This window comes from Myripristis murdjan, chromosome 20 (assembly GCF_902150065.1).
Source record: "Myripristis murdjan chromosome 20, fMyrMur1.1, whole genome shotgun sequence".
Lineage (NCBI taxonomy): Eukaryota > Metazoa > Chordata > Actinopteri > Holocentriformes > Holocentridae > Myripristis > Myripristis murdjan.
In genome coordinates this window covers 17,683,243-17,696,877 of record NC_043999.1, presented here as the reverse complement: position 1 = coordinate 17,696,877, position 13,635 = coordinate 17,683,243, and the positions used below count along the sequence as shown (strand labels likewise).

Genomic DNA, 13,635 nt, shown 5'->3' with positions numbered 1-13,635 from the left:
ATGTGTGTGTGTGTGTGTGTGTGTGTGTGTGTGTGTGTGTGTGTGTTTATAAGCCACAATACAGTATGTAATGTGGAGATGAGAAGGTTAATGTGCAGGCTTGTGCATGTTCATAATTGTGTGTGTGTGTGTGTGTGTGTGTGTGTGTGTGTGTGTGTGTGTGTGTGTCTGTCTGTCTGTCTGTGTGTCGGACTGAGCAGGTTAATGCTGGTTGACACATGCGGTTCACTGATCTCCTAGAGGAGTCGAGACTCGCGGCGAAACCTTCACACACAGGTATCCATGGCAACCAGAAAAATTATATTTCTTCCTTCCCCGGCAAGCTGGAGATTCCAAGATGCTGAAATGCACAAATACATTGTCATTACCCGGCAGCCTCATACTTAACAGGGTTAGGCTTTTTCTGCCTGCTGTTCTCGGTGTTCAGTGTGTTGCCTACACATGTAATTTAGAAATTCCTCTTGTTACCTTTCCCAGACAGAAATGCCATATTATATTTATATGCAGGGTGGATGCTACTTTCTTTGCCCATACAAGCCTCTTTCTTGAAAAATCTTTCCATCCGCGGCTATTTTGTCATTTTACATTCATGCATATTTTTTGTTCCGTGTCTCAGCTATATTTGAAACATTCAATTTAGTCATTGCATTAAAATACTGTTCGTTAGTTTGATATCTAACAGTGGGATTATATAAATTATTCATGGCAATTTACATGCACTCTTGCCTGCATTTTGTTGCTCATGTTGCTTGTGTGGATTGAAGGCCTTGTAGCAGCATTGACTGACTGATGATGGGGAATAAGGCTTTGTTCTGCTCAACTATCTTCCTGTGTTGTTGCTGACAACTCCTGGTTGAGTGTTCTAATGATGGGGGATGGCATTCACACAGAATGCACAAAATTATCAAAAGCTTTCCCCACAAAAAGCGTACATATGGAAATGAGTCAATACTGTGAGCTCAAATCCTATGAAGCTAAATACTGTATCTATTAACTCTACTCCATCCTTCTCCAGCATGTTTTTACATCACCAAACTTCTATTTTGTATTTTTGTTATTTTTGCTATATATGATCATAATGTCATGACAATTCTAACACATCAGTGGTGTAACTATAAAGTAGAGGAATTTTTAAAATTGCGATGCCTACAGGCATAAAGAGAGACAACAGAGATACAGCCTACAGAGTAATATATCTGACTTCATATATCGTTTATCTCTGAAGATGTACAAAAACAAATCTTTTTGCAATATTCCTAAAATGTACGTATGATGATAACAAATCAATAGGTCTACTGGCTAAGCCAAGCGCGTGCCTTCTTTTTCTTCTTCTCTTTGAGGGGAAATAGAAATAAGCACATTGTGTACCACACCACATTCCTGAAGGAGCAGAGGCTCAATCACATTTGCAGAAGTTATCGAAAGTTTCAAAGCGCTCGGCTGGTGCCTTAAGCCACAGGAAATTCACTGGGACATCTGGAGGGATGTGTGCAGATTATTGCTCATTTAGTCTGTTCTAGACATCAGTAGGAAGAGGACTCGGATGGCTAAACACACACGCACATGCTGAAAAATGCATGCGTGTGCACCCACACACACATACACACACACACACACACACACACACACACTTGCTCACTCACTCACACAAACAAGTTTGATTTTGGCAGATCTTACCCCAGGCGCATCACTACACACCTGTGTATAATCCCCCATGATGCCCTCTGGTCATTTGTCCAATCCCCTCGCTGCTCCTGTCCTAGCTCAGCCAATGAAAAAACAGGTCAGGTAAGGTTTGCCTCCATCTCTTTAGCCCTGGTGTTGGACTAAGAGGATGTGCAATATCAAATAAGCCTAAAAAAACTGTGCTCCTGTCTGTTTGGTGTTTTCTTTCACTGCAGCCTTGAATACCTCATTTTGTCAAATAGCTGTGGAGCAGAAAAAAAAAAAAAAAAACACGGTAACATAATGTTCAGTCAGATTTTTACAATGTTTTTCACATCAGGACAAACTGTATAGCATGATGTCTTGAAGGAAATATTATACCTGAGCATCTGAAAAAGGATTTATGTTGTATGCAGTGAACTGAAAGGTTGTGGTGAAATGAAAAGTGGAATTATTAACACCAGTCATTGCTTATCATTAAAGCCACCAGTATAAATAGAGGCCAATGATAAGCAGCAATTCACCTGATTGATGTTTATTTTTATGTAGAAATGGATTTTCAGTAAACGACCCCTATTCAGGACTATCTAATTCACATACTAAATATAAGTGTATAAAGGTGGATAATTTCTGTTTCACAGGTAAAATTTGGGAGTTTAGGAGGACTTAACTTCCATATGATCACTGACTGAATACATCGGATTTTTTTCAAAAGTTATACCACAGAATAACCTATATTTCTCTGTATCATAGCCTACAGGACTGTTGAGTGGAATCTCTTGCTCTTTGTGTTTATTCTTGAAAACAACACTCATATTGAGGTAAACATATAGACCATATATAGATTCCAAAAAGCCTAGGGTCACGAGAAAGAAAAGGGAAGGTCCAAATTCTGTATTCCCCAAACAATGCCTCTCCACCCTTCTCAAGGTGTGAAATGCGACCAGACAAAACCTCAACACTGACGATAAAAGCCCAGGAAATTACCTCCTTATTTTAGGTGTGATTGATTGTTCCCCTGACCTGTTAGACTGAAGAGGTGGTTCAGAAGAGGAGGCAGACTCAGATAATTGGGCCCGGTGGTATCCAAAGCCCGGCAGGTGTTGAAAGAACTCTCATAACACAGGTACCTGCAACCGCTGCAGCTCTGAACTTTAGCACACCTATGATTTCACTACCCAGGAGGAATTTTTGTGTTTTATGTTCCACATTTTTTTTATTGAATAGATGAAATATAAGAGAGATACCTGTAACTCCTATTGACATATTGGACATGCCACAAGAAAAAACACACAGGTGTCGAAAATCCTTTGAGATGCTAACCTATAATATACTTTTGTTGTTGCACCTTTTCATGCCACTTTTGAATGTTACTCACTCTTTGAATGTGATGTCATTTGCTGGAAATAACTCCCCATTACAAGTGGGATGTAATTTCCTTACTTTCTGAAAAGTAAGTAAAAGCTTAGACTGAGAGCAAAGGGATCAGAGATGAATTTAGCTGAAGTACAAAAAAAAAAAAAAAAATCACAGGTGTTTTTACTCTCTAATGCCATTAGTGATGCATAGGGGTTTCTGAGTCCTTCTAGCTATTTCAAATGAAGAGGTAAAAGCCAGGCATAAGCTTAAATGATAACATTCTCTCTCAGAGAAAATATGCATGTAAGAATCAAAGCTATTGTACTATCCTTATTATTATCTGCAAGCCAAGGGCTCTGTTCCAATTAAGGAATACCACACATGGACAATTCAACAAGCATGCACACAAACGAACCTACAATAGGTACAGTAAAGTACCTAGCATTACAGAACCCAGAAAAGAGCTTTTTACTTTAAAAACTATTTAATCAGGAAAATCAACGCCTCACATCAAAGGAATGGAGATGAGGGACAGGCGGATAAAGAGGCTCATCAAAGAAGGAGATCTAGTTAGGGATTCAACGCCCTAATTCCCTTTCTCTTAAAACCTTCGTCAGAGGGGGCACGGGGCCAATTTGCTCCCTAAATGGCTGCGTGTGAATGTGCAGATTGCTTTGCATAGCCGCTGGGAATCTGGGCTTCTTCCTCTTTTTCTTCTCCACACGGAGTCTGTGAATTAGAAAAGATCCAAAAGACAGATAGGCTTAACGTAGCCCTAGCTACCTTCCATAAGTCCGGAGCCTTGTTCCAACTTCCAACTAATTCAATCCATGGCCTAACTCAATTAATAGACTTTAATGCACTGTTTCTTCTTTATCTTTTCTCTTTCCTGGGGATTTGGGACTTCAATTAGAGTTGTAGAGTAATATCTGGAAAAAGGTTTGAATTGTAAGCCTGCCTGAATGTTAAGACAATGACATGTCCCAGTGGCATTAAGGTTGATCATATATGCATCCTTAATCTCAAACTCGCTGCCTGGGACTTGCCGTACATTAATGTAATGTGCGTAGTGCATAAAATATTGACAACCAATCTTTTCTATCTCAGGCTTTATATGCATCACTATAAGATTCATTAGTTGAAACGTCCTTGACGTGAGAGAGGACTTTTGAAAATCCACATGATGAGCCCTATGTTTTTTACATAACACATGTCAAACCAATCATCATATAGGATCGTAACCCCCACCTCAAGGTGTACATTTTCTTTTAATCCAATGAACGGCTGTCCTAATACTTCTGTATGTGCTTTAAACCTTCCTATTCATTAATTTCGGCCTTGCATTGCCACCAAGGACACAGCCCACATTTTCCACGCAGTAACCCATATACTCAACAGACATGAGGAAATTCTGGGAGAAATAAGCATCATATCGGTCAGTTACATAAATAATTTAGGCTTCAGCAGCAGTGCTGGTACACCTACCCCACTACTCTTCAGGGCATTCACCACCTCATGAGGACAAATGTGAAATATTTTACCCTCGCTGCACAACAGAAACATTAACCTCATGTGTGCGTTAGTCTGAGCCCAGCTCTCCACAAAGGCTCTCTATCATGCCTGCAGTAATGATTGATCGTCACGGCAATCAGCAATTAAGCCCTAGTGATCAAAGCTGGAGTGTTGAGTGGTGGTGGAAGGGGGAGGAGAGGGGGTGGGGAAGGGAGGTGCCCCCCCCCACTCCTCTTCCGTCAGCCCAGGAAAGGCTTCACTCAGCTGGGGTGCTTTTGGCCCGGGGCTGGGCTCACTGGTGGAGGTTAACTCCAGCATAAATAAGCATCTTTGGACTCATTACAGGGATTAGAGAGTAATTCGCCTGCGAGGAAGGAGACGACTGCCAGGGTTTTGGTACAGTTTACTACAGTCTTATAGGGGCGAGGGCCCTAGAGATTACAGAGAGAGAGAGATGGAAAGGCAGCATAACAGAGAAAGACCAAGGGAGAAGGAAGGCTGACTGTTAAGTGTGTGTGTGTGCGTGTGTGAGTCAATCCGAGCCCCCGGCTGCCCCCTTGATCTTTAGCATGTTGGGGTGCTGTGAAAACGGATAATGGGAGTTAGAACGACCGGGCCTGTCTAGAGAGAAGTGTGCTGATTGTTATAACTTTCCCTCATCTCTCTCTCCTCCACTTAACTAAATAAACACCCAAGAGGTAGCACTCTATCAATTTTAATGATGTTGAAATAGAATTTAGGCACAAAATACACAACAAATGCTAATTTGGCCATGATGAGAGGCATCAGAAATTCCTCCCATTATTTATTCAGCTGACTTTCTGCATTTTTCATCAGAACAAATATTCCCATTTCAACAAACACACACACACACACACACACACACACACACACACACACACACACACACACACACACACACACACACACACACACACACACACACACACACACACACACACACACACACACACACACAATTTGGAGCATAAATCAACATGTTCCTTCATCAAATATATGCTCTGTGTGGTTCTCTGCAGTCAGTCCAGTGCACCAAAGACAAATAGTTCTGTCCAAAGTCCAGCCAGAGAAACAGAAGGGCCAGAGGATTGTCAATATATGCACACATACATTAAACATAGCAGGTCGATGTGTGTTCAGAAAAGACGCAGGCATCATAGAGACTGAAGTCCGGTCGTATTCTCATACACGCTTTGCTTGTGAATCCTCCATAGGGAGGCCCATTCACAAACTAGTTCTATCTGTTATGTTAAGTTATTCTAAAGGTAACTTTATTAACTTATTAATAATACGGTAAACTTCAAGACATATATTTGTAATTACACAAAGGTGATGAGTCTTGAGTGTGTTCACTGCAAGTCCATTTGTACAACTACAGCATATGAGCCCACAAAGCCCCGAAATTTTCACACAGCCGAGGGTCCCTGCAATTTAACAATAATTTCAAATCATTTCCTACACAGCAGGAAGTGATTTATTGCTCTGGCATCATCAGCTGGCACTCATCTCCACCTCCAGCTTCACTGGTACTGGCTGTCCTGCCGGTGCACCACACTTGGGGCACGTGAGGTAAGCGTCGGCGATGGCGTGGCTCTTGATGCAGTAGTAGCAGAAGACGTGCTGGCAGCCCACCGTATGAGGCATGGTGGGCCACTCTCCGCACAGCCCACACTCTTTCCACAGTCCCGGCCCCTCCCTCGCTCCCTCCTCGTCTCTGCCCTCTCTGGAAAACATAAACGAATACACGGCTGCCTTCACTTTACTCGTGTTGATCAATGGTAAGAGGAAGATGAGGAATTCAGCAAAACCGTGCCACAGCAGCTCACGGTTCATGTACTGGTAGGTTACATCCCGGCCCGTGTTGGGCTGGCTGAAGACCGCCCGTGTTCCCACAATCCTCTCCGCCAGCATGGGGTGGGAACCTTTCCTCAGGAACACGAGGAAGTTGATGAGACCGGCGAGCTGGGCGACACCAGAAATGAAGGCCAGGGAACGACGGAGACCCTGCTGGAGCGTCCCGGCGCTTCCTGTGGCTGGGGGCACTCCTGCGCTCGAGCCCAAACCCAGGCACAGCAGCAGGCTGTGGGAGCGCTCCCGTAGCCAGCGGGGTCCTACAGAGAGCAGAGCCAGAGCCAGTTTCTGCCTGCGGGACAGGGGTCTGTAGTGGTGGGGAGAGGAGGACAGCATGCTGTGGTAGCGCAGGCCGAGTAGAGACTGGCCCACCGTGGCGCTGTTGGAGTACAGGGTGAACCTCCACAGGAGCAGCTGGAGCAGAGCCCTCAGCTCGGGCTCCACAGGTGTGAGCAGGCCTGGGCGGCAGTGCTGGAAGCACTGGGAGAACTGGGTCCACACCAGCTGCTCAAGTGTTGAGTCCAACTCAAAGGCGTCCAGCTGGTTGATGCGCAGCACTGGCATCTGCGGGTCAACACCGAGGTCTGAACCCGAACCTCCATCTGCCTTTGTCTGTTTGTCCTCACTTTCAAGATCTGCAGGAAAAAAAAAGAAAAACGAGGGAATAGAGGTTAATCAAATTTTAAACTGATGTTTTCAAAATTGTCTACTCTTTTTTAAGAGTATTTTCGGTTATTTCTGCTTTATTACAACATCACTGTGGAGAGAGACAGGAAAGACAAGGCAGACAGGGGAATGATATATGGCCAAAGGTCTGGGCTGGATTCAAACCCAGGCCGCTGCGGCTACATTAGCCTCAGTAGTTAGTGGTACGCACTCTACATGGTGAGCCACTGGAGCACCCCATTCAAAATTTGATACTGAGGATATGAGAGGATAAGTCAATGGAGCAAAACTTTAACCAAACACCTCAATATCAGTATTGTGACACTATGGTGAGGATGACTACTGGTCTTTTATGATATTCACAAACAAAAGATTCCGGATAAACAGCCACTAGTGATGTGGATTTGACAACCATGCAGGTAAAAGCAAATTATAAATCAGATGGAACAGTCTATCAAGTTCAGAAAACTGCATCCCTTTACTGTAATGCAGTCTTTAAAACCAGTAAAACACTTAAGCCGAATCACAAAATTCTGATCTATAAAACTCCAGATGATGTCTGCTCTCATGTTATGTATCAATATATCAATTCATCACCCAGACCTATGCAGGTTTGTTTCAATTTGTCCAGAAAAACAGTGTCTTGCCCATGCAGACAAATCAAACAATAAAACTGCAAATAATTTTTAACGAAATACTCTCATTCATTCATTTACAGTCCTGAGAAACATATAACATAGCCTATATTAGATTCCTGAACACTAGAAGAAATTCATATGGAGGCACAAAGTATTATAGGGCAGCCCGGTTTTGGGGAGGAATGAGGCCGCGGAAGTGAGGCCCATCCTGTTAGGAAGGTTATTTTTTCTTTATACACAGGAACGGAAATCACTTTTCACATGTAAAACCCGTCCTTAATGCAACCTTTGAGCTGCGCAATGCAGAAGAGCAGGGGGTCTTAGACTGCTCTCTCCAGTGTATAAACACACACAATCCAACACACACACACACACACACATATATATACACACGGGAGGCAAAGCCCAGAGGCTCTTCGTGCCTGCTCCCTCTGGAGATAGGGGTGTGTGTACAAATCACATCACCAGGGATTAGGCTAACGGCACAGTCTCTGGTACACCGTAAACATCTGCCAAATGTGGAACTACTTTCCTCCCCCTAGAGTCGACTCCATATGGGATCTCGCTATTGTGACGTCTGGGCTATTTCGCACCGCATACGTCCCAAACCGCTCCCAGTTTCCCAGTTTTATCTGCCCTTTCCTCAAATGAAACGCTTAAGCAGTGGAGGGCTAACTAACGCTAAGAGAGACAGAGCAAGAGAGTGGGCCAGAGAAAGAGAGAGCGAGCGAGGGAGAGAGACACAGAGAGGCCTTTTTTGACAGTGGCTTTTGTGTCTCGCTGAACAGGATTTGTCACGAAGCTTTAAAAGAGATTTCAGCCGGGTAAATATGGCAGTTCTGACAGAAAGAGAGAGAGATGATGGTCACTTTAGACGTTTCTCAAGGAGGGGGGGAAAAAAAACATTCTAATATGCGGTGGCGATGCTTGGGTTTATTGTGGCGCACAGGACCATCTGTGTATTCATGATGTTTCAATAGAGCCAGGATACACCGTCCAACCAAGTTAGAATTAGCAAATGAATGAAAATAGAGTGAATTCACACTGAAGTAAGCAGGTGTGACAAATTCATTGAGCTGCATTTGAAGTGCTGCCATGTTCAGTGACTAGCGCCTCGCCTGTGACGGAAGTAGAGTTTGGATTAAAAAAAAAAAAAAAAAAAAAAATGAGAGGTAGTCTGAATGTGTATGCTAACCAATAAACAGGCTCCATTTCTTTTAGTTTGATTTGAAAGTTTCTCCTTGATGGGGGAAAAATGCACAGATTATGTGCCTCTGTGTGTGTGTACGTATGTGTGTGTGTATGCGACTGTGTATGTATGTCAAACGCAGCCTTGATCTACCCAGAGCTCTAATACAGAGCTAAACTAATCCATCACTCCATAGATCCACACACACACACACACACACACACACACACACACACACAGCCAGGTGGTAGAAATCCCCGTCACAGCAGTAGACCTCTCGGGAGAGTAAACCCGGCCGGGTCCGATATTCTCTTCAAAGCTTTTTATCGAGCAGTTTACAAGTTATGAATGAATATGTTTTATTTGGGGGAACACGGTATTGACAGCCACCTATCAATAGTAATGTGACTATTGTCAAGGGTCTGTCAATATTAATGTAATTATGATGTAGAGGGATCAGAGGGATGCCGGAGTCGGGGGCCAAGTAACATCTCCTGCCCACTGCCATATCAATAGCAGGGATTGCTATTGACAACCTCCCTTCAGACTTGCAGCACTTGCCAAATATATAACAAGCAGACACTTCAGTCAATGCCGGCCTGCCTATAAAATTAAGCATTTGAATTTACAGGGCTTTCACTGTGGACAGCTGGAAATCCATGTTCCTTATGTAATAGTCAAAAGTCATGGTCAATGCCGGTGTTTACAGAGTATTGTAAACACAGCGGGAGCACATGGACAGACACGCTGGTGTATGTGCACATATATACAGATACACACAGGCGGGCAGGCTCTCTCTCTCTCACACATTCACCTGCGCATACACAACCCCTCACACGCCCGATGCGATACACTGACTCAATCATTGTCCCAAAGGTCAGCCAACCGGCCGACCCAGAGACGAAATGCCTTCTCCTGGAGTGACCGTGCCTGACGGGCGAGCGCGGTCCGACAGCAGGTTAGAGAAGTTCACTGACAATCAATAGAGAAACACGCAAAAAAAGTTCAGGATCTTGCTATTCTATCAGGCCTGTATAAAACACTCTAAAAACATTTTGCAAGGGAATATTAAGGGGTGTCTGGGTTCAGAGCAGATGACATTTTTTTTTTCTTCCTGTTCTCTTAGCTTGTGCATCATGTTCATACAAAGACGGCGCTCCGACTCGAGGCCAACTGCCATAGCGTACCAACAACAATGACGACGGCTAACATCCAATCTAACGGGAAAAACGCGCCGCAACATCGCTTCAAGGCAAAAGGGGCCATGACCAGTGTGAAGAAAGGGAGACGACCGCACAAAGCATAAAGAGCATCAGACTTGGAGCCTTGCAGCTTCACCGGGTCCTCTGAAAACTAGACACCAGGCTGCAGGGACGGATAGATGGACCGACAGAGAGACAGACATGTGATGAGTCCCCAGGCTGAGAGCTCTGAGCTACTGTCTACTGATACAGTGGAGAAGAGGAAAACGGGGGAAAGATGAGGGGGGGGGGAAAGGAGGTGGGGAAAAACAGATAAGCGTGAACCTCTCCCAAGGAACTGACCTTGAGACTGACGGTCACAATAAAAGAGGAGGGAACACTCCTGAAGCGAACACGGCTCAGCCATACCGAGGGGCTGGCACCCGGGGAATAGCCTACAGACAGGACGGCTGCACTGTCTTCTTGACCTTGGCTTTGGTGTCTAGGGAGAGGGTGAGGGCGTTTAGAGAAGGCGACTAAGGGACTGGGGATACGGGGAAGGGGTATGTAAGTGCGTGTATGTCACTGGGGGCTTGTTTTTTTTTTTTTTTTTTTTTAACCTTTGCTGCAGCGGACGAGCGCTCACATGCCATTCGAAAAGGATATCATTCCACCTCACTTGTAAACTGTCTGGCCAAAAATCTCGATTTAGCCCCTGGCGTAGTGTGACGCTGGAATTCCAAAGCACTTAGCTATGGTTGTTAGCATAATATATTTGTTGAAATAATGCATAAACGGTCACTTGGCTTCCTGTCATGCCTGTAGCGAGAAATAGGCTATGCATTGGCAAGGCATGCTGGATTACAACTTTACATTTTCTTCTCTCACTCATGTAAATTAATTTGTGTAAAAGGTCTGGCGAATATAACCTATTTCTCTAAGCACTGCGGTCTCGTTTTTCTCTCTACCTCCCCCCTCCTCCCCCTTTATTGCCCTTCTTTCGCCAGGAACGAATGCAGGCCTATTAGCCAAGGCCTGCTAATGTCCTCACCATGAAAACGGATGAGAATGTCAGATTTAGAACTTTTAAGAGAGTGATGTCATACAGCAGACCACGGGCATTACGGGGACGCTAAGATTACCCAGGCGGTAACCGGACTAATTGTTATGAGTCTGTTTCATGAAAAATGAATGTGTGCAAATGCACGAAGGGGTCTTCAGGCTGTGTGTGTGTGTGTGTGTGTGTGTGTGTGTGAGTCGCACACTAATGCTTTATCAAGGCTCTCCTCTTTCTCTAATCACCCAAGACTCCTCCGAGCCATGGGGTGAGGGCCAAGTTAATGCCTGCACAAAAAAAAAAGAAGGGAAAAAAAAAGAAAAAAGAAAACATCACTTAGAGCAGCACATCCGACACAAAAAATGTGCTCTGCTTAATCTGGTTTGCTCAGAAGGTAAATTATTTAGGAGAATTAATTGATTTCATGAGTACGAAGGTTGAGTATGCTAAGGCTGTATGAGTAATAAGTACAGGGGTTTGCAAAAAACAACTTAAAAAGTCATGAAACATTTAGATGCCAGAGAGCTCGGCATATTGAATGTGGAGGGAAAAGCGGAACAGCTAATGAATGAGAGAATTGAAGTTGTCTTTCTTTGGAGTCAATGGGAGAGCACTGGGGCCTAACCTCATGCAAATAAAATGTGCTATCCTGGAGAATATTTGATCAACACATTGCAGAGCTTCTCTTTATGCATGAGAAACACAGAGACAAAAAAGGCAATGATGAGAACATTTAGTCCTTCGTGTTTCATCTGTGCAACAATTAAAACGAGTGAGGGAGTGGAATGCTGGAAACTCAGGGGGATGTCTTTTGCCTCTGTAAAACACTATGAGATTGTGTAGACAATTTGGCTCAGGTTGCTCTGATAGGCTAATCCACTTCAAAGATGCTGCATGTAGGAATTAGGCATCTCTTTGATATGTAGCTGTAAAATTAGGTGAGGAAAAAAAAAAATGTGACTGCTGCTGTTACAACATTGCGTGCCATAGTCCAATTTTAGGTTTACTGGCTTGATATCCTGCACAATATAAGAAGGCATTGTTTGTTCTGGTTATGTTACTCATAAAGGCAACTGGGATAGGGAATACTTTGGTGAAAAATATTTAGATTTGAAAAATAGCAGCAAACAGGGACACATAAAAACATAACTCATTTATCAATAATGTATGTTCTGACAAAATCCTACACTGCCTACCTTTAATTAAGTTTATGTTTCCAGTTCCTAGTTATTTAAGTAGGCCGAAATGTGGCAGTGACTAAGATCCAATATGGGTTTTAATGTGGTTTTATACAGTTCACTGTAACGGTCCGATTTGGTGCAGCTTGTGCTAGAAGTAAATGAGCAAGGTTGCATTATGGATCATGCTTGTAGTACATTTACTACAAGTAAAAAGGCAATTCATCTATAGGATGTGGTTCTTTCTGAAATACGTGTGTGGGTAAACCCCCAGCCTTGTTCACATGCTTTTACTGTGAGATCTGTATAAGATGAACTTGTGACCCCAGAGTGAGATCACAGCCCAATTTAACTTCAGTGATTCCCTAAAAAAAAAACTCACTCATTACGTTAAGTGTTCAGATCCACACACAGAGCCGTGCACCTACACTTGAGCCTCATGCAATCAGCCGCTCCACGTTCTCTTCATTATAACATTGTCTCTTAATTCTTCAGCGCGTGGCTATAGGTCTTTAACAACAAAAAATCCATTTTGATCTCCATTTTGATAATAAAGCAAGAGCATTATGCGATAATAACAGGGGGGGATTAGGTTTTGGCAGAGTGTGTGAAAGCCGCCACAGCCACTGGAAGAGAGAGATATAACCAAAGAGACAGGCTCGAGTAGAGGAGGGATGATTGAGATGAGAGAAATGAACTGAGTAGTCTCTTGAAAATCAATAAGATCAACTTTGCCATGAATCTCAATGTGGCAGTTTTTGATCTCTGGCACTGACAGTTTAGAGGAATAATGGAGTATGTGGAGCTGTACACTCTTGAAGGAACACACAGTCACAAGGTTACCATTCAAAGTTGCAGTTCATAAATAAGTAAATCTGCACAGACCTTGTATTGGATACTAATTAGCCGTGGCTGGATGCTTGGACAGTATTTGCTATACACGCCGAGTTCTATAAACCTCAATCATCAGTTTTGACAGTAAACACATGGATATAAAGGACAAAACAGTGCTATGTACATTACATGTGGCAACAACAACAACAAGCCGGTGGTGCTCACATTTATTGATTTCGCGTGGCTTTCTGTGGAAGTACAAGCGTGTGCTGCACAAGAAAAGCCGTAACACAAACATAATCGTCTTGTAAACAAGGTATAGATTATATTTACCCATTGCTTTCCGGGGAAAATACCAACTCGGTGCGGTCAGACATTCACCGACTTGTACACAACCCATGGACTGTATTCTGTATTTCCGGGTTGGGCGCCATGACTCCGCCTCTTAAAGAAAACTCACAAATAGGGGCGCAGCAACACAACC

The 13,635-nt window shown here is 43.6% G+C and overlaps 1 protein-coding gene across 1 annotated transcript; it reads right to left on the bottom strand.

Moving 5' to 3' along the window:
• Positions 1 to 5,301: 5,301 nt before the first annotated feature.
• Positions 5,302 to 13,574, bottom strand: pex2 (peroxisomal biogenesis factor 2). The gene is made up of 2 exons (XM_030080002.1): positions 13,485 to 13,574; positions 5,302 to 7,043 (listed from the first exon to the last, which is right to left on the bottom strand). The coding sequence occupies exons 1-2, from the start codon at positions 13,549 to 13,551 to the stop codon at positions 6,049 to 6,051; spliced, it is 1,062 nt and encodes a 353-aa protein (XP_029935862.1). The 5' UTR covers positions 13,552 to 13,574; the 3' UTR covers positions 5,302 to 6,048.
• Positions 13,575 to 13,635: the final 61 nt, after the last annotated feature.

Bases quoted from the DNA above. Each gene is read 5' to 3' on its own strand.
- pex2 (XM_030080002.1), bottom strand. From the start codon at position 13,551: ATGGGTTGTGTACAAGTCGGTGAATGTCTGACCGCACCGAGTTGGTAT. The intron at 7,044-13,484 runs GTAAATATAATC...TTTTTCCTGCAG, and splicing joins TTTTCCCCGGAAAGCAATGG to ATCTTGAAAGTGAGGACAAA.